Source organism: Zeus faber, assembly GCF_960531495.2.
Source record: "Zeus faber genome assembly, chromosome: 15".
In the NCBI taxonomy this organism is placed as follows: Eukaryota; Metazoa; Chordata; class Actinopteri; order Zeiformes; family Zeidae; genus Zeus; species Zeus faber.
Genome location: NC_137194.1, coordinates 26,837,450 through 26,858,552, shown reverse-complemented (window position 1 = coordinate 26,858,552; position 21,103 = coordinate 26,837,450). Strand labels below are relative to the sequence as shown.

Below are 21,103 nucleotides of genomic sequence, written 5' to 3'. Positions count from 1 at the left end.
TAAATTAGGCCATAACAGTAGGCATGGGCATCACAATTTTCCTGGTATCTACTGATTTGCATTGGAATCGTGTATAATAACATTCTGATGATACAAAATCATTTTTTTTCCCTTCAGTGCCACTGAGCAAAAAACTGTAATCGAAAATAAATCTCATAGATTTATCACCATTAGGTGGAAGATTTTATTGTGAAAATGATCAAGATTGTTTTATTGCCCAGCGATAAGATAGATTATTATTTAATTATTATAATTTATTTAAAGGTAGTTCATGACTAAGTCTAAGTGGATACCTTGGTGATGAGGTTGCCAATGTAGGGCAGGACTCCACGTGCCGCCAGGTAGACCTTCCAGTGGGCGGGTTTGATCAGCTTCTGGTAGAGACCGAGGTACTCCACCGCACACTCCCCCGCTACACTCAGCTCATCTAGATAGCTGACACAGACACAGACAGACAGACAGACACATGTTAGCATGGATAATGACAGAGCTCAGTCTGTTTGGTCTGATTTTAGGGATCCAGTCTCAAAACCCTGTTCTTTTTTTGCACTTTTTAAAAAAAGTAATATTCCAATTATGATAAGATAGTATTGATCCATATGGGGGTAATTCGGGAAATTAATTTGATAATATAGGGCTTTGATATGTTTAAATGTATACAGTCATTTTGTTTTGTTGTTGTTTTACACATTTTCATCACTTCAATACATTTAAAAAAATATATCAGTGATTTTGTGAGTCCCCTAGTGATCCGCCAGGATCCTTCAAGTGGCTCTCCAAATCATCACCAAAACAAAGATTTCAATGCATTTATTTTTAAAAACCAATATTTCATTTTCAGAAAGCACAAACCTGGTAAGTAGGTCCAGCACCTGCTGCTTGCGGCTGGGGATCGTCGTCAGAGCTTCCACGATGGTACAAGCGGCCTGTCTGGCTGCTTGGGTGGCTGGTGTGAAGAGGACCTAAAAGGAACACCACCTCTGGTAACCATAAAGTCTTGCCAAAATGCCAAAAGGATTCCTTAATGGTCGTTCTAAATGATTCAATTTTGGAGCTCAGTGTATTATTTAGAGCCCTCACACCAAACCAGGAATAATCTCAAGATATAGTGTGTGTTATCTAGCACTACCTGTCGAAGCCAGTTGTTGTGGCTCAGCTTGAGGAGTCGAGGGAAGAGCCCCTCAGTCCGGGACCGGATGAACTGCTTCCACTTCCAGACGTACTTCTCCAGCAGGTACTGCCTGCGAAGCTCCACCTTGTTCTGGGGCTTAGCCAGCGTCTCCTGGCCTGCGGTCAGTGGTTAACTCCATTGAAATATGCTCAGCTACATTTTTTAACTTGCAAGTTAGAGGACATATAACCCAGTGTCAATGTTTTAAACTGGATGGAAGAGGCTGACAGACTTCCGCAGTAAACACATAGTGTACGCCAGGGCCGTTTATGTACTGGTACTGGTGAACATGGTATCAAACCAGGTACTAACATAACGTGATGTAATTGCATTTAGTTGCGTTTTCTTTTTAGAACTTGGAAACAGGTTAACTATGGGGTTACGAAGTGCTGGAACCCTATTGTTTTTGTTCAGATAATTATTGTTCTCCCAGCCATTCTCCGGCTGAAGGTGCCTGGAGTTTAGAAACAGTGAAACCCACAGAATCAAAACTAAATAATTGTAGTGAAAGGACCTTCCGGTGGAGCAGAGCGCTTTGTGACATCATCATCCAATTTATATACGTATACTATATACTCTGAGGTGCTGCGCTTTGTTTTATTCTCCTTTAAACAAAGCAAAGCGCATTAATAACCATGTTTAATTGAACTTCTTCAATTGGTCCCTTTATTGCATTTGTGCAATTGCTGCGACTAACCAGGACTCCATGCATTGCTGCCTGCAGCTATATTGTTGTATTTCATTTGGTTAAAACAAAGCACAAAATAAGTTACTGAAAATTATAAAATACAACCTCATCAAAAGCAAATATTATTGCAAGTGAAGAAAAAAATGTACTCGTTTTTCCAGAGATATTAACTCACATCGAGCTGGGAGACATTTCTTCCATGCTTCGTAGGACGCCTTGGGGTCCTTCTTGAGCCAGAGCTGAGCCTGGGCGTGGATCTCATTACTGTATGGCTTCACGGTGGTTAGGGACTCCACAGCAGTATCCTTCACACCCAAGCACACACACAAACCAAGACAATTGTGTACTGAATTCCCTCTTTATTCTTTTAAGCAAAACCCCTGTCTTATTTAACCTAAACTTCATTTAGTGTGTATATACAACTTATTTGTTGGTTATGATAATTTGGTTATGTTTTGCTGTACGCAGTGTATTCTTCTTTTGCAAATGTGTCTTCTTTCTACAAACCTTTTTCTCTTATTCGGTATCATGTTTTGAATAATTGAAAAACTTTAAAGAAAAACATTTGGAGTCCACTCCTGAAATGAGAACACTGAGATATAACTTGTTTCACCTTGTTTTTCTTGCTGGTTGGAGCTGGGGGCTTGATCAGTTTCTGGAGGATCCTCAAACACATCAGCGTGATGTTTTCCACCACAACGGGCGTCTTTATGTTCACTGACATCAGGAATAGACTGAGGGCTGCGTGGAGCAATAACAGTATGATTCATCACTTTCAATCTGATCTGCAATGAGTTTCTTACTAGTTAGGGATGAGACATCAACTCACAGTATTATAAATAAAATGGTATTCACCTGAAGATATAGCAGATGTTATACATTTTGTGGCCGTTTCTTAAAAAGTGGCAGCTGTATAGCCGATTATTAAAAATGGGATTTAACAAAATAATTTTACGGATTGGCATTTTAAAGTCTAAAAGCACCTTTTAAGCTGATTAATAACAAAGTCTCTTTTAAGTGGTTATACAAATTTAACTATCAGTTTTATATTAAGGTTAAATCAGCGCTTACCACAACGCAACCTCAACTCCCAGCACCCTCCCTCTTTGGAGATAGAGTCCGTCAGCAGCAACATCTCATACTGCAGATTACTGACCTGTTAATAATCAACATACACAAATTATTATTGTAGGACATTTTTTGAAATCCATGTTTTTTTTGTTGATTTCTAAAGTAGCATGTAAACCTACCAGATCAGGATTGGCCCAGTGACCTTTGAGGGCAGAAGACACCTTGGCGATGATCAGGTCATTCATCTGCTGTGTGGCTTCTGGGTGATCTCTGAAGCAGCAATATACATATTGTGCATAATCACCGGGTCTCATGACATTTCACTGTATATATGTATGACTGTATGTACAGTATATGTATGTGACAAATAATCTCTTGAACTTGAACTATAAACATAGATCAGCCACAACATTAAAACTACATGCCTAATATTGTGTAGGTCCCCCTCGTACTGCTAAAACAGCTCTGACTTGTCTAGGCATGGACTCCACAAGACCTGACGGTGTCCTGTGGTATCTGGAACCAAGATGCTTTATGTCCTGTAAGTTGCGAGGTGAGGCCTGATGGATCAGGCTTGTTGTTCCAGCAAATCCTACAGATTCTCGATCGGATTTAGATCTGGGGAATTTGGAGGCCAAGTCAACACCTTGCACTCTTTGTAATGTTCCTCAAGCCACTCCTGAATAGTTTTTGCAGTGTGGCAGGGCGTATTATCCTACTGAAAGAGGCCACAGCCATCAGGGAATAGCGTTGCCATGAAGGGGTGTATGTGGTCTGCAACAATGTTTGGGTGGGTGGTATGTGTCAAAGTAATATCCACATAAATGCCAGGACCCAAGGTTTCCCAACAGAACATTTCCTAGAGCATCACACTGCCTCCGCCGGCATTCCATCCTCCTGTCGTGCATCCTGGTGCCATCTCTTCCCTGGGTAAACGTGCACACACACCCAGCCATCCACATGATGTTAAAGAAAAGGTGATTCACCAGGCCACCATCTTCCATTGCTCTTTGAGTCCAATTCTGACACTTACGTGCCCATTTTAGGCACTTTTGGTGATGGACAGGAGTCAGCACGGGCACTCTGACTAGTCTGCGGCTACAAAGCCCCATACGCAGCAAGTTGCGATGCCCTTAGTGTTCTGACACCTTTTTCTATCATCGCCAGCATTAACTTTTTCACACCCCACAAGACCTGTTGTTTTGGAGATGCTCTGACCCAGTCGTCTAGCCATCACATTTGGCCCGTGTCAAAGTCGCTCAGATCCATACACTTGCCCATTTTTTCTGTTTCCAACACATCAACTTCAAGAACTGACTGTTTACTTGCTGCCTGATATATATCCCACCCCTTCACAGGTGCCATTGGAATGAGATGATCAATGTTATTCACTTCACCTGTCAGTGGTTTAAATGTTGTGGCTGATCGGTGTATAATTTTTAATAACTGTATTTAAACATGTAGTCTCCATGAGATCAAGAGACTTTATGATAACTTGCATTTATATTACATTAAAAAGCAGTAGATCATTTCAGAAGACAATCACAATAGTCAAATCAATCACAGGTGTACTTAAAAAAACATAAGAAAATTTTAAATCATGCATTACTTTTGGGATAATTTCTTTAAAACTAAATTTTTCTGTTATGTTTGAAACTTTTTTTCTTGTGCATTTGTATATTTCTATATAAATTGGTGATTGAAAAATAAAAAACAAATAGAAGGCCAAACCTTGTGAGGAGACAGACCAGCTGGCGGACTTCCTCCCTCATGGCAGCAGTCCCTCGTCTCAGGTTGTACTCAAACAGCTCCCGGATCAACCCCTGGAGTACCAGGATCTGCCGGAGAGCGGGGTTAGTGGCCAGGGCCCGCAGCAGTGTGATACAGTGGCCTGTCACGGCCGACGCACAGCCGTAGCACTTGGTGGAGGAGGTATGGCCGCAGCCCAGTACGGACAGTGCTCTATACTGGCTGGCGGTGAAGGTTGGCTGGTGGCCACTGCTGCTGCGGGACGACTTGGTGGCTGCCTCGCGCTGCTGTAAGTCGTACTCCAGCAGCTCCTTACGAGACGCCAGTACTTTCTGAGAGTACAGGGAGAGGCAGGTTTTTTATATATACAGGATAGGTTATATATTTTAATATGGGGGTTCCAAGACCTTTTTAATATCTCAATAAAAACTTAATCAGTTTAGTTGAGAAAAATATTAATATAATTAATAAATAAATAGCTGTTTTAGAATATAATATTTTTCTCAAAATACGGATCGTTTTTATTTACAAAAAACAATACATTAGCGTGTCTATATTTTACAAAAAAAAAAACTACATAAAAAACAGGTTATACAAGGTGTGCAGGGTTTCAGACTGTTTCAAAAACAACTCAAGGTCAATGTTTTTTTGGTTTAACCTGGATGATCTTCGAGAGCTCATCGAAGGAAGTCTTGCAGTCTCCACTGTACTCCTGAGCCAGCTGCTGGATGTACCTGTTGACATTGGCAGAGGACGTCCCCAGGCCTGCCCCTGCTCCAGAGTCATCCTGGGGGCAAAGAAAAGGCAGGCTCAGTCAGACCCCTGCGTTTATTCACTTTTTTTTTCCTCAAATATTTAGATGAGTCATCACTGATACCAGGAAACTAACACACAAGACGTGATGTTGTAGTTAACATCACGTCTTGTGTGTTAGTTTCCCAGACACACACTTACTGAATTTGACACTGGTATGGTCCATAATGCGCCCACATTTGGGTGGAGCGTTAAAGGAACTAACCTGAGGTTTCTCCGGTGCTGCCTCGTTCACCTTGGAAAGCAGGTTCTCCAGCTGTGGTCTGTGACCCATCAGCTGATGGTAAACCCGGTCTGCTTTGTCCAGCAACGTGTTGATGTTGGTCACCGCCTGCAGAAACACACACACACACACACACACACACACACACAATAAGGCTGTCTTCATAAAAATTCCACTGGTCTCTTTCCCTGTATGACTTAGCTAAGGAAGATTAGCCGAGACTGATTTTTGGACCAATCATCTCTCTTCATCAATAAAGTACTTTAGGTAAGTAGAATATACAGTAGTTGATACAGAGAAGAGGTATGTAATGGATAGAAAGTGCAGGTTGTGAACTAGATGATTCTAAGAACTGTTATTAGAACAGTTTCCTTCTGGTCACATCAGAAGGTAAGTAAACATAACCTTTTTTTTTTTTTTTCAACAGAACTTAACCATGTTTTTGATTTCTCTCTGCGGGGAAGTATGAAAGTAAGTTTGGTTCATCGCAAACAGGTAAGGTGAAGTTAAGTATCAGGTTCTGTTGATTATGAAGCAAAAGAAATTGACTTGATGGATTTTTATATTGGAAAGAAATATAAGGATAAATAAAATGTAACACAATGTTGATGTTGAAATGAAGACCTTGTAAATTCATAAGTAACACAATTGAATGACTTAAGGCCTGATGTTTATAAAACTTTTAAATGACCTGCAGACAGTTATTGCCACCTGGGCTTGAGAGCTTGTGTTTACCTTTTTCCTGTCCTCCTCATTCTCGATGGGATCCACGGCGCAGCACGGTTTAGCGTAGAGCATGAAGTCAAAACGTGCATATTTACAGAAGCCACAGGCATTGCAAAGGAAGGGGTCCTTCTCATCGTAATTGATGGACCTGAGGGAGTGGAGAGTGATCAATTTACAAAAATAGACCTAATCCTATTCAAAATCTTTGCTTGAATATAAAATTTCAGATTAGAACATCTTTTTTTTTTACAATTCGAAATACCATTTAAAAAATTCCGGCACCTGAGAGTCCCATGTGATTCAGCAACTGGATTGCTTTTTTCTCGCCTCAAATTTGATCAGAAACAATTTGGTGATGATTTTGGTGGACTGATAAGGTGAAATCGGTGAGAGTTACGGAGTAAATACAATGGAAGCCAGAAGCCATGCTCAAACAACCTTGGCTCACAGAACCCAGGACTTGCGCTTGAACCACATGGGCTCACAGAACTCGGCGCCTCGGGAGGGTGGCTCCTCCCACAATAAACAGCCGTTTTAAAACAGGATGGTATTTTACAATGGCTAGAATGCATAATCTGAGTGGGATTTTCTGCAAAATAAATTCTAAAACTTGTTTTGGGGACCTCCGAGACCTATAATTACTTGTTAAAAAAGGAGCATAATAAGTCACCTTTAATTTTCACAAAAACAAATATATGGATTAATACAATAAGATAAAATAACAATTGCGGTAATAATAATAATAATGATTTCCACTGGATGGATGTATTCACACCTGCACTTGTGGCACTGATAGACGTTCTCGCCGCAGTTCCCGCACACTCCCGGGTTGGCGGGCACCGACGCGCTACAGCGTGGGCATTGCAGTGTCTCCGTGGACGCCTGGTAGTTCTCGTAGAAGTCTGAGAACTCAATCATAAGATTGGAGGCCACGATGGGCAGTGGGAGGTCAATCTTCACCTCTGTCTGGCCCGGGGTCAGCTGCACCTTCTTGGCTTTGTGCCAACGAGCAGGCCTAAGGGAGACAAGAAAATATTTTTATTTGATATATTTGTATTTTTGCATCCAGTTTTCAGTGCAGCTTTCATCCAGTTTCAATTTAATCTATTTTACTGCTGATTTAGCAACTTGCTATGGAGCGCTTTTTTATTTTTACAGAGGAAATACTGAGAAAAGGGTAGGAGATGGAAGATGGGAGGAAATAGATGGAGGAAGATATTTGTGTGATAAATTCTTCAGCAAAGACTTCTTAAAGCCATTTTAACACTCATTTAGAGACTACTAAGAGATCATAGAAGAACCAACTTGTTCTTCAGCTCCACTATGGCCTGCACCGTCCTGTTGTTGTAGTAGAGGTTGATGGTTCGAACCATCTTGGTGCGTTTCAGGTCCCCGATCTTCACCGTGACCTTGCTGATGGTGTGGCTGCCGATGAGCTTCACCACCTGCTGTGTGGTGGTGTAGCGTGTGTCTACTTTGATGGAGGACAGCTTGATGTTCTGGGGAGCAAATTACATTGTTATCTTGGTAATGCAGAAAATTATTTGGTTAAAAAATATCCTGTTGTCTATACTATTTGTTGTTGGCACTTTATAATACCCAATGTATTTGAGTTATGCATGTCCTGAATGCAAAGATCAGGCATGTACAACAAGTTTTAGGCAGCCGCAGTGAATTTGATAAAGCGAAGTAGCTAATTGTGATCAGTAAACTGTGAATATGGATAAACATTCACACAAAGAAAAGCACCCTCGGATGAAAAAAAAATATATATATATCCCCACCACGTGTGACCAAGAAAGATAAAAAAATAATGACTCACTGAGAGGGGAACCTCAGGGTTGTTGCAGACCAAGCATGGGTCGCTCTCCAGGTAGAACCCGTCAAACTCCACCAGGCCCGACAGGGTGCTGTAAGAGGAAACACAGTTGATACATTTTAATGTTTGTGCATTGGTGTCAGTCAGTAGACAATTAATTGCCATACAAATACAATTTAACAATTTGATTGTCTTTTTTAAATATAAATGTTATGCTACCACCAAATTATTGTCTTGACCCATCTGCCAAAGTAATTGCGATCAGGCGATTTTGTAATAATTGTCACAGCTATAATCGCCGCCAGTCAGGCAAAGTTATTAACTGAGGGAAACCCTCAGAAGCTAATGATAATGTTACACATCTTCTGCCGCTTGGTGGAGGCTTACTTGTAGATGTTAGAGTTGGGGTGATTGGTAAGAATGTGGTTCTGTGTCCTCAGTATCTCCACAGCTTTCTGCGAATACTCCTTTAGCTGGAGGCGAAAAAGGGTAAATCAGCAAACAAGGTCGCCAACTTGGAATTTTAAGTTAAACCGGACGCTGAGGGAAGCACATACTTTTTTCTCCGTCTGAGGGGTCTTGAGGGAGAAGTACCCCAGCAGGTCAACAAACTGGGCGGCTTTGCGTCCATAGGCGGGGAGCTCCGGCCAGATAGCCCAGGTTAGCTCCAGCAGCATCTCCTGCTGAGACTTACTGGAGTTCCTACGGAGGAATTCCAAGGACATAATTTATAGTCAAGCGCCTTGTTCACACTCGGATATACCAGGGACTTTAATTTCTGTCATTTGCACAATTTCTATGAACAGGTTGATTTGTACCTGTAGATGTGCAGAGCCAAGCAGTGCGCTTGCCAGCGCACAGAGGATGAGTTGGACTCCAGCAGGAAGCAGCGCAGGAACTGGATGAGTGTCTCCTTGTCTGCAAACTTGTTCAACTGACTGACCAACGCCATACAGAGCTGGTCCTCCTGGCTGCCGACCCCATCACCTGCGAGTATCAATCCCAAAATACACCAAGTTACATTCATATCGCTGAGCCTTAGAGGAGTGCTATTGAGGGACACAACATCAAAGTAATCATTGCTTATATATTTAAAATAGGATTGTAAAGTATTGAACTCTGGTTTATCAGACTGAACTATATTTACACAACACATTTTATTTACATAGCATCTTCCATAGTCTTTGTTATACTAAGAAAAAAAATGCTTGCAAAATGTTGTGCAGTCTATCAGGATTTTCCAAGTTTTATATACTCACACTTCCTTAAAAATGTTAACGGATCATTTAACCCTAGAATGAATAAGCAACTTAAATCCCCGAGAGTGCATTTTTGACCCCGTGTCTGTTGGTTCCTCACCATCCTTGTCCTTCTCCTTGTCCTCTTTCTTGCTCTTCTTGCTGGAGGACTTGCTCTGAGAAGACTGAGACGCTCCCGTCTGTCCCCCGCCTCCCGAGCCTCCACCTGAGCTGGAGGAGGAAGCCAGCACCTTGCTGCCGCACAGGGCGCAGGACAGCAGCTGGAGAAGAACTGGAGAGACCCCCTCATCTACCAGGAAGCTGACCTGGAGTAGAAAGTACAGCACCGCTGGGGAGAGGAAAGAGAGAGAAGAAATTAAATTAGAAGAATAAAAGAGGATGTGAACATACATTGGATTATAACCCAAAATTCAACGTATATTGGGTGTTATATGTACGTTCATGTATCCAATCTATTGTAGGACCTACAATTAATGAACATTTCCCTGAGCACTGCTGTCATTATACTCAATACCAAGTGTATTTTCTTTTGTTTCATTTCAAAATGTTCTGTTTTACAGACAAATATAACGGGAAACTTACAGTCATCCTTCATGCAGAACTTCTGCCAGTTGATGGTCCTCTGAGTTGCAATCTCAGCACAAGCTTTTAGATGCTCCATCTGCAGCCAAGAGGACAAGGTGAATGAAAGAATATCAGATACCATCACAGTCACAGTCAATCAAATTTCAATAGAAACATTTTGAGCTAATCAAGCTAATCTATTATCTATTCATATTCTTATTGGTGGGAAAAATAGAACAAAATATAAATTCAATCTTCTCCGCACATGTTTTTCTTAAGGTTTTTCCGATATCTTGCAATACACCTGGACACATCACCATGATGTTACTAGAACTCTCACCAGGCTGATGAGCGTGTCATACTGCAGCGCTGAGCCGGATGTGGCCGTGACTACGCCGCCCCGCAGGAAGATGCCCTGCTCCTCCAGCAGCTTCTTGATGCCGCGCACATGGGAATCCAGCGTGTGCAAGTCACGCAGCTGCCTGTATTTCTCCTTGGAGCCGCAGATGAAAAGCAGCAGCTTTCGGACCTGCCTCCGGACGAAGGGTGTCTGCTGGATCATCAGGTACTACAAAGGAAAAGGGGGACGGGGATTAAACTGTGTGGTGTTTTCAACCACTCGAAGGAGTACTAGTGTACCATAATCTGATCAAAACAAACCAAGAATACAAAGTATGAACATATTCAGACAAACAGATAGACAATTCCAAATATAGAACTTTTTAGAATTTAAATGTTTTATTTGCTTTGCTTTTCACGATATAGACATGGCATGCAGTCTTAAGCTGTTGTACATTTCATTTAGACATTCAGGAGTTTTGCAAAAACTAGTTCTGCCAATGACTCATATACAGGAAGCATCTTTTAAAGTATGGAAAAATATGATTCAATTATTTTCCACAGTGTATAATTAAAAAGTAACCAAAACACACATTTTTGAATCGCAATGCTTGAATTGGAATACTTAAAGAATCACAATTCTAATCAAATGGAATTACCTCAGACAGGAAATAGAACCAGGAGTGGTCGAACACAGGGGGTGGGATGCGAGGGTTGGTATCAGCAATTTTCTTGATCTGGTAGGGCAGCCGCAGCACCATCTCCGTCAGGAGTTGAGAGTAGGCCTCGAACACATCAGCAGCATGGCCCTGAAGGGCACCAAAAGCAAATCAAACAACCAGATCACCATCTAACAGCCAAATAAATAAAGAATACTCATTTGAAAAAAGTCTCTGTTGAAATGGATCAAATAACAGCATTTTATTTTTTGCTTTGTTCAAAGATCAAACAATCCCACCTACACGTGACCTCTCTGTTACCTTTCATTTGGGGCTAAATTGGATGCATTTGTTCCTGTAACTGCAGAAACCCTCACAGACTTCCTGCCTCCTAGATATTGTCTCCGCAAGACTGCTTAAAGAAGTCTTGGTTTCAGATGGCCCTCGCATTTTGTCCATTATAAAAAGTTCCCTTACCACTGGCTCAGTACCACCTGACTTTAAATGTGCCCTCATCCAACCGTTTCTTATCCATCCACTCATACCCATCTTTAAACTCCCATTTTTAAGCAAAGTTTAAGTGAAAGTTGTGAATAAACATCTAACTGACTACTTGAACACCAACAACCTATTTGAAAAGTTCCAATCGGGTTTTCGGCCATGCCACAGCACAGAAGCGGCTCTACTGGAAGTCACAAATTATCTTATTTTAGCAGCTGATGCAGGACAATGCTCCATTGGATTCTTCCTTGATCTTAGTGCTGCAATTGACCGCCTTACATGTTCCGTTGGCATATTAGGCTCTGCTTATAAGTCTTTTCTCTTATTTATCATAAAGACAGTTTGTTTAGGTAATTCAGTTTCCACCTCGGCACAGATGAAGTATGGTGTGCCACAAGGTTTAATTCTCTGCCCCATATTATTCTCACTCTACATGTTCCCATTAGGTCACATTATCCGTAAACACAACATCAATTTCCATTGTTATGCAGTTGTTATGATTTTCATTGTTGACGGCTCAAAACTTTGAACAGTTAAACAACAGCATATCTGAAGTCATTTGGCCCTCCATTGCAATAATTCAACATAATCTTCTTGGTGACTTAACTGCTAACGTAAAGTCGTCAAGTCCTGTTTTTACCAGCTAAGAAACATATGATGTTTCTAAAATGAAGTGTTTTCTAATGCCTGCAGATGTTGAAAAAGCCATCCACGTCTAGATTACTGCAATTTATTATCCTCCGGCCTCAAAAAGAAAAACCTGTCTTGCCTTTAACTAGTACAGAACACAGCAGCCAGACTCTTAACTAACACCAGAAGAGCAGAGCACATTACACCAATTTTAGCCTCCCTTCATTGGTTACCCATTAGTTTTCAAATTGATTTTAAGATTTTACCGTTAAGGCACAGCTCGGTCTAGCCCCTTCTTGCATCATAGACCTTCTAACCCCATATGAGCCAAGCGCAGCCTAAAATCCTCAGGCAGGGCCCTTCTAGCTATTCCGAAGTCTAGCCTGAAGACAAAAGACAATCGGGCCTTTGCTATAAATTACCTGCCTGAGCTTGTTAGGCTTGAAAATTCAGTATACTCTTTTATATCACTTCTTAAAACACACTTTTATAGACTTGCTTTTACTACATGATTTTACCACCTAAATTAATGTCTGTTTTTAAGTTTTTACTCTTATCGTCCGATGCTGTTTTTATTATGTTTATTTTATAATGTTTTCTATCTTTGTTTTTAAGTTATGTAAAGCTCTTCGTAACTATGTTTGGAAAAAGTGCTATAGATATAGCACGAGATATAGATATAGATATATAAAGATTGTGATTAATATGACAAGCAGAGAGTAGTCCAAATCTTAAAAGAAAAAAGGTATTTTTAACCTGAACCTTATTTGTTGATCATTGATCATCATTCTGATGCAAATTAAAAGAAATAATCTTTTTTGAATGTGCACATTTTAAGAACGGTGTCTGCAGGAATCTCCAAAGTTAAATGCAATGAATAAATGAAATAAATTCAATAGCTAATTTAAAGTAAATATAGACACAGAAACCACAGGTAACTGCATCAGTACAGAAAATTACATATCAATTAAACCCATTGGACTTCACAGAAATCTTTCATATATATATATATATATATATATATATATATAAATATATATATATATATATATATATATATATATATATATATAAAAAAGTGCCTTTGCCGTTAGCTTTTACCAAAACTCAAATTACAGGTTTCTAATTAACCTTGACATATTGGCGAAGGAAGAAGGGGCTCATGTCTGGTGGAGAGGTGGCCGTGTGTGGGCGGAGGAGCTGGCTGGTGGTCACCGGCTCTTCTTCACCCTGCTGACTCTTCCAGAACTCCAGCAGGGACTTGAGCACATGGAGACAGTAGTCAATGGCTCCCAGGCTGAGTAGGGCGGTCGCTGTGGCATTGGAGATCAAAGACGACGACTGGGAAAAAGAACGGGCAAGCTTAACTTAGAGGAGAAGACGAGTCCAAAATAAGTCCCTGCCAATTCCTACGTCTAAAATAAAAATAATAAATAAATCTTTTTTTTCTGCTCAACTATGGACTGGGATGGCATTGCTAAATTGGCTGAAGAATCTTGACAGTATTAAATCAGAAGGTCCCCAGCAATTAGGGTTGGGCCAGTGTAAAAATTTTAAGCCAAACACCAGACCAGTATACCGAATTTTACCACTAGATGTCACACTTGAATCAGCAGCCGCTCCCAGCGGCACCACATTCAGCAGGACAACTGAGTGACACACTGTGTTTTTATTTCTCACAACCATTCAACTTAAGTTTTCTCCTTCTAAACATCAAAATAATAAAAAAAATTTGACTTCAGCCTCGTGCAATCTGAGAAACTGGAGAAATAAGTTTACATTTTGCCTCAAATTTCCAAACAGCACTCCTGCTCTTTTCTTTGTCAACTAAAACGGAGGCTCGGCACTTGCCATCTTTAATGAGCTAACACCATAACAAAATGGAGGGAATGAGACAGTGACCAGAAGACAGCTTGTGCTAAGAGGAGTCGGGTCTAAGTGGGTGCTGGCTCCGTTAAACCGCGTTTCCACCGCAGGAACTTTCCCCAGGAACTTTCCCCAGGAACTTTCCCCAGGAACTTTCCCCAGGAACTAGGACACTTTGGAGGAACTGCTGTGTTTCCACTGCAGGAACCAGGGTCTAAATTTAGTTCCGGGGACACAGTCCCAGGAATCAAAATGTCGCTGCTCGGGGGTAGTACTTTTCAAAAGTTCCGCAACTTTAGGGGTGGCGCTTGCAATGCTGAACATTTGATTGGTCAAGCATTTTATTTCAGCAACCATTTTTAATTTTTGTTCAAAAAATCTTCCGTTTGTACAAAAATTGGAAAGTGTATATATATGAACATACTAACTGACATGTGGTGCATATAGCAAGTAAAATGTTGCCCTCCTACATCGAGACCCAGGTTCGATTCCCTGTGTGTAAGCTCATGTTTTTCAATGTTTCAAACTTGATAATAAAAACTTGAGTGTGAGAGTGTTTTTTTTGGACAGTAAATACAAGGACCGGAAATCTACCCAACTCTACTGGCAATATATTGATATCTCCATTAAATGTGAAGTTGGACACATACCTCGGAGGAAGATTTGGAGCCAGATTTGGTGCGTGACATGAAGACGCTGAGCAGCCTCATAATGACCAGGTGAACTTCATTAATGGAGCTGCGTTCGTTCTTTTTGGACACATCCTGTAAAACAGAACAAACAAAAAATGTACCCACCCTGAAAGTGTTTAAATGCTGTGAAACTGCTACTTGGCTAAAGGGTAATAGATGCTTCAGAAAAGAGTCCTCTGACTGATTGCCATTCCAAAGTCAGTGAGACTGAATGGAGGTCAATGGAAAAGAGGATGGGAGTATTTATGGAGGCCAGCCTAAACCCAAGGATTCAATTATTCTCTAGAAAACAACAGGTGTTGGGCCTTTTCCTTCTGCTGTCCGTGACGCATGTACCTTCTTGTGCATGCCGAGCTCGGCGATGAGCTGGGCCAGCAGGTCATCCAGGGCCCCCTTGTCCTTGTCGTCCTCTCCATCCAGGTCGGAGGTCAGCATGAGGATGACCTGCATGTAAGGGATGGCGTGGACCCCTCCCACATTGTGGAGCTGGGGCAGGTGCTGCAGCAGGCGCTCCAGCAGCATCAGGCGGACCATGTGCAGCCTGTGGAACAACATGTCTCGATTAAAGACACACGGACACACTAGCCAAGCTCCCACCTAATAGTGCCCCCCACTATCTCCAAAATAGATGAATAGATATTGCAACATTCCCTATGATTATAGTTCTAAAATGATTCCATGATGCCCAGCCCAAACAACAGCACCTTATAAAATCTCTATTCTGACCTGTTGCTGGTGTGGACATCTCCCTCGTTCTCGCCCTCTCCCTCGGAGCCGTCGCCCTCCTGCTGGGCTGTGGTGGTGCTGATGGCCCCCGTGCTGGAGCTCACACTACCAGGCCCCGCTGGGTGGCCCTCCACCGTCGTGTCCCCATAAGCGCTGCTGCGCCCTGACACTGGACACAGAACAATATCACATTTTCAGTAAAAAAAAAATAAAAAAATTATTAACTAAAATAACCATTTAAAGAGTCACCTCTTCAGGACGCACCCGCCCTACCCAATAGCCAGCCTTAGTATTCGGCTTCGGTCTCCATTAAAGCAAACTAGCAGGATAGATTGTCTTTTACAGTAATTTAGAAAAGTACAGAGAAAAATATTTCCGTTTACTGGAAATTAGATATGATATAATTATTTTCAGCCCGCACGTTAGCGCTTCTAACAGAGGACCCACCACTGTGCTCTCCTGCTACAGAGTCGATGGCGGAACCCCCGCTCTCGGAGCCCACGCTGCCACCGTGTTCGGCCGGTGATGTTCTCAGTGTGGAGCCGTCAGTGGCAGCGGTGCTGCCCTCATCATCTGAGGCTGGGGCTGAAATCATAGCAACAGCTGTAACAGCAAATACACCAAAGGCTCTCATTTGCTCAAGATACGTGATTCAGCTTAACTAATGTAAACCAACAACTCTTTGTGATGCATACTGTGGATTCACAATGTTTTTGAACCGTAATGATATTTTTATGGCCTTGCATTAATTACTTTTTATTCATGAACTATTCCCATATTATGCCCATACAGGTTTATGAAGGGGGCCTTCCCACCTGATGCTGTGGTGTCCGAGAGGGTGCCTGCATCTAGGGAAGAGGAACTCGGTGCCTGACCAGAGAGGCCAAGGCTTTGGAGGCCCAGGGCACTGCTGCTACTACCTGAAGGTCAGAACCATGAATCATCAAGTTAAGATTTGACTCAAGATATTTCTTTAAATTGAATCTTAAAATATGGAATCAGTAATGCTCTAGCACATGAACTGGGACAAAAACATTTCGCACTGTATGGTCAAAAAAAATACATGCTAATAAAATAGCGGGCTGGCAAACTGGCTGGCTAAAATGACCAAATAAACGGTCTTTTAGCAGTTATTCCTTTAATGACTATGCATTACGCATACAGGAGACAATGACAATTCTGGTTGAAGTTCTAGGGCTAAACAAAAACAAATCAGGAGACAATCTAAAGAACAGTTAATCTTCTGACGGCAAGGCAGGTTGATCAACTATTTCGCTTCTGCTGACCTTGTTGGTCCTGCTGCAGGCTGAGTGCGATGGCTAGCTCCACCATGGTCTCATCATCTGCATCAGGAGGGATGTCCAGCATCGGGGGGAAGCCCTCTGCCCCTGCCAGCAAGGCCTCCAGGGGAGACGGGTTACCGTTGTTAACGTTCTCTGCAGTCTCCAGGACCATGGATTCGGACTGGGAGGACAGACACGTGTTTAATGTTGATTTTTTTTCCCCTCCCCCATGCGCGCACGCGACACACGACACACACGACACACACACACACACACACACACACACACGGCGTGGGCCTTGCAGTCGTCTGTGCGAACCCTCCGTGTCGATTATGCACATTTTAGTATTTCTTTCTGTTTTATATCACTATGTCCGCCAAAAACTCATCAGCAGTGATCTCCAATGACGGCGACGCATTGTGGATATAAAATAATTCCCTGAAAGAACAACTTTGGGACTTTTTATCTGCCGAGCCAGATTGGCCGCTGGAGATTTTACGCACCAACCCTCTCAACCAGGAAAACAACAACAACAATGGAGATTCTGTTCCACAGGTCGGTCCACGAAGAAAGCACTGCGGTAAACAAGGCGGCATTCGGATCTGAATGAGGACTCAACCTCTGTCCACCTCTGCCAAACATCCTTCTTAATATATCCATATATCCATACCGTGGAAAACAAGATGGATGAACTTCGTGCGAGGATTACATTCCAATGGGATATGAGAAACTGTTGCATCCTCTGCCTGACGGGAGAGATGGGTGAACCCGTTGGTGCCGGACCACGCCCTATGCCCAGCCGAGTTCTTCTCCAGGTTCCAAGGGTGAAGGCGTCTGCCTCATGATAGACAGCCGCTGGTGTAACCCCAACAGACTATCTCCTGCTCGCCGAACCTGCAACAGCTGACCATCTCATGCTGTCAATTCTACCTCCCCCGGTAATTCAGCACGGTCATCATCACAGCCGTTTATATTCAACCGCAAGCGGACACAGATACAGCACTATCGGACCTGTATGATGTGTTGTGTGGACTTCAGAAGAAACAACCTGATGCGGTGGTGGCAGGGGACTTTAACAGGGCGAACCTGAAAAAAAGTTCTGCCTAATTTCCATCGACACACCACGTGTGCCACCAGGGGAGAAAGAACTTTGGACCACTGTTCCACAGCGTGTAAGAACGGATACAAGACCATCTAGCCACGATAGCAGACAGCATCGTTCCCACGGTTTCAAGTTTGGATATTTCAAAACCAGAAACCGTGAGTCAATAAATCAATCCGCGGCGCTCGGAATGCTCCGCTTCCAACAAAGGTCTTGTGTACGGAAATATGAACAATTACAAAGCGGCGTCATACAAACTGTGGAGGGTGGTCAAGGATGCATAACAGATGTACAGGGACACAGTGGAGCTACAGATGGAGCAACGAGACACCAGACGCTTGTGGCAGGGGCTGTGGACTATTACAAACTAGGATGGCAACAACACCGCTAGCTCGGCGGCTAACTGGAGTTACACCGCTCGGGATGAGCGTGCACTCTGTGTCTGAGCATGACGTCAGGATGGCTCTAATGCGTGCCAACACCAGGAATGCTGTGGGCCCAGATGGCATATATGGGTAAGCACTGAAGACCTGTGCTAACCAGTTAGCCTCGGTGCTCACTAGGATATTCAACGCCTCCAGGATATTCAATGCCTCCCTGACCGAGACGGTGGTGCCGTCCTGCTTCAAGAGGTGGACTGTCATCCCTGTCCTGGAGATCGCCTCTCTTGCCTGCTTGAATGACTACCATCTGGTGGCCCTCACCTCGGTGGTCATGAAGTGCTTCGAGAGGCTGTTTAAGGATTACATCTGCACCTCCCTCCCCCGCACCACTGACCCGCTGCAGTTTGCGCAGCGGCTGAATAGATCTACGGACGACGCGGTCTCCCAGGTACTGCACACCACGCTCACGCACCTGGATGGCGGGCTATGTGATATTTCTGTTCATCAACTACAGTTCAGATTTCAATACCATAGTCCCCACCAGACTGGCTGTCAAGCTGCGGGAGCTAGGACTGAACACTCCACTGTGTACCTGGGTCCTGGACTTCCTCACAGCCAGGCCTCAGGTGGTTAGGGTGGGGAGGCACAGCTCCCTTACTCTGAACAAAGGACTGTACTCCCTGTACACACATGACTGTGTGGCCAGGTCCAACACCATCATCAAGTTTGCTGATGATACCGTTGTGGTGGGCCTGATCAACAATGACGATGAGAAGGCCTACCGCGAGGAGGTGGCTGACCTGTCACTCTGGTGCCAGGACAACAGCCTCCTTCTGAACGTCAACAAAACTAAGGAGCTGATTGTGGACATGGTGGTAGGAGAGGATTACAATTGAGGATGCACACACCGTTGGTGATTAATTGGACTTCTGTCGACAGGGTGAGCAGCTTCAAGTACCTGGGTTTCCACATCACAGAGGACTTAACATGGACTATACACAGATACTCTGGTGCAAAAGTCGAGGCAGCGTCTTTACCACCTCAGGCAGCTGAAGAACTTCAGAGTCACGGTGAGTATCCTCAAGTCTGGTTTGGGAACTGTACTGCTCAGGACAGGCGGGCTCTGCAGAGGGTGGTGCATTCAGCCCAACGTACCACTGGACCTACCCTCCCCTCCCTGCAGGACTTACACACCAGAAGGCATAGTAGCAGAGCCCACAGAGCCCTCATCACCCCAACAATGGACTGTTCCAGCTGCTGTGGTCAGGCAAGCGCCTCTGCAGCCACACAGCGAGGACTGAGAGAAAGTTTCTTGCCGCAAGCCATAAGAACTGTCAATGCTGACCTCACCAGGGGTCCTCCCTGAGACACACACATAGGCCCCACTGGCTTACTGTACTGTATGTAGCATACTGTACTGCATACTGTATCACTGTTCTGGGTTACTGCATACTGTGCTGTATTGCTGTTCTGTTCATCATTACTGTGCCGTACTGTTGTATACAGTACTGTATATCTCCACACACACTACCTAACTTTATTCACATGCCACTTTACTGCACATATCTGTATATACGAAGTAGCCTATCCCATATACTAAGTCTATTCCCTTTATTTTGATTTTGTATACTGACTCAGGATTACCTTTTTGAGTCTTAATTCATTTTATATTATTCTTATTCACTAACTGCATTACGTTTTTGAAATCAGTTCGTTAGGTCGTAATTAGGTTAGCTATTGTGTTCAGTTTACTTCTCTATTGTGCATAATCTCCGGGTGCGTTGCAATGACATTTCACTGCATATATGTTTGAACGTATGTATATGTGACAAATAAACCTCTTGAATCTTGAATACACACACATGCTTTTAAGATTGCAAGAAATCAAGCAAATCTGGTCATACTTTTTTTGTACTTAAATAAAAAACATTTCCTCAATTACAATCGTGGTTAACTCAATTACTTTCTCCACCATTTTGTTTCTTAGGTCTGTTAAAGGTTGTCAAAAGAGTAAAATGGTCATGTGAGTCACACATGCAAGACTATTTTCCAGTATTGTGGCTCCTTTGTGCTCACCACCATTTCAAAGTCTCCGTGGTCCACCTCGTTCTGCTCCTGGCTCTCCTGCCTTCCCTCCTCCCCACCGGTCAGTACTGACGACTGGATCTTGTCATCGGCATCATCATCGTCATCATCATCTTTGTCTCCTGAAAGAAAAGAGAATGGGGTTAAGAATACGCGCAAGACCCCCATCGGAGCCGTACAGGGCAGGTCCAATACTTACTCCACTTCAACCAAAAGGTGAAACAAGTGGTTTTGGAAATAGATGGAGGGAACAACTGTTGCTTTAAAGTACCAGTACGAATATATTTTTTATAACCTAAAAACATTTTGTGAGGTTCTATGATTGATATACAAGTATGCTAGCAACAATCAAGGAAGGTTACCCTTCATCCATCAATATGAGAGAACATTGTGCACTTCCAGACTTCAGTGTCACATCAAATATCTTATATAATATCTTTGGATAAATAAATATCATTGTAACAAATTTTGGGGATGACGATAATATAACAATATTACGAATATTACCAAAATCCCAGACAATATCTATCCATCTATGTTATTAAAGGCTCATTTCCACAAGCCAAAGTGGCCAAAGTGCTACCGCGCCGCACACCTTAGCCCCCTTGTTTTTCAGTAACAGTTTGTGTTTCCATCAGCGGTGGAGCTGGAATCCAGGGCTGCCCCCAAATATTCAACCAAACAAGTTTTTCCATTGGTCCGTTGGTCGCAGGAAAAAAAAAAAAATTATTCGGGAGCTGTGCCTTGTCAAAAT

At 42.9% G+C, this 21,103-nt stretch overlaps 1 protein-coding gene across 1 annotated transcript in view; it reads right to left on the bottom strand.

The window, feature by feature from the left end:
* Nucleotides 1-21,103, bottom strand: part of ubr4 (ubiquitin protein ligase E3 component n-recognin 4) — a gene marked incomplete at its 5' end in the record, with an annotated part of 87,575 nt that overhangs the window by 16,059 nt on the left and 50,413 nt on the right. The window contains 29 exons of the mRNA XM_080015339.1: nucleotides 294-435; nucleotides 853-962; nucleotides 1,130-1,287; nucleotides 2,035-2,164; nucleotides 2,473-2,600; nucleotides 2,931-3,015; nucleotides 3,110-3,200; nucleotides 4,662-5,011; nucleotides 5,338-5,466; nucleotides 5,698-5,823; nucleotides 6,451-6,589; nucleotides 7,217-7,456; nucleotides 7,747-7,940; nucleotides 8,264-8,351; nucleotides 8,648-8,733; nucleotides 8,818-8,962; nucleotides 9,079-9,247; nucleotides 9,620-9,847; nucleotides 10,102-10,180; nucleotides 10,424-10,651; nucleotides 11,082-11,231; nucleotides 13,344-13,553; nucleotides 14,729-14,842; nucleotides 15,107-15,311; nucleotides 15,497-15,665; nucleotides 15,944-16,081; nucleotides 16,312-16,416; nucleotides 16,783-16,960; nucleotides 20,341-20,471. Coding sequence (XP_079871465.1) covers nucleotides 294-435; nucleotides 853-962; nucleotides 1,130-1,287; nucleotides 2,035-2,164; nucleotides 2,473-2,600; nucleotides 2,931-3,015; nucleotides 3,110-3,200; nucleotides 4,662-5,011; nucleotides 5,338-5,466; nucleotides 5,698-5,823; nucleotides 6,451-6,589; nucleotides 7,217-7,456; nucleotides 7,747-7,940; nucleotides 8,264-8,351; nucleotides 8,648-8,733; nucleotides 8,818-8,962; nucleotides 9,079-9,247; nucleotides 9,620-9,847; nucleotides 10,102-10,180; nucleotides 10,424-10,651; nucleotides 11,082-11,231; nucleotides 13,344-13,553; nucleotides 14,729-14,842; nucleotides 15,107-15,311; nucleotides 15,497-15,665; nucleotides 15,944-16,081; nucleotides 16,312-16,416; nucleotides 16,783-16,960; nucleotides 20,341-20,471 — 4,445 coding nt within the window. The remainder of the gene's footprint in view (nucleotides 1-293; nucleotides 436-852; nucleotides 963-1,129; nucleotides 1,288-2,034; nucleotides 2,165-2,472; nucleotides 2,601-2,930; nucleotides 3,016-3,109; nucleotides 3,201-4,661; nucleotides 5,012-5,337; nucleotides 5,467-5,697; nucleotides 5,824-6,450; nucleotides 6,590-7,216; nucleotides 7,457-7,746; nucleotides 7,941-8,263; nucleotides 8,352-8,647; nucleotides 8,734-8,817; nucleotides 8,963-9,078; nucleotides 9,248-9,619; nucleotides 9,848-10,101; nucleotides 10,181-10,423; nucleotides 10,652-11,081; nucleotides 11,232-13,343; nucleotides 13,554-14,728; nucleotides 14,843-15,106; nucleotides 15,312-15,496; nucleotides 15,666-15,943; nucleotides 16,082-16,311; nucleotides 16,417-16,782; nucleotides 16,961-20,340; nucleotides 20,472-21,103) is intronic.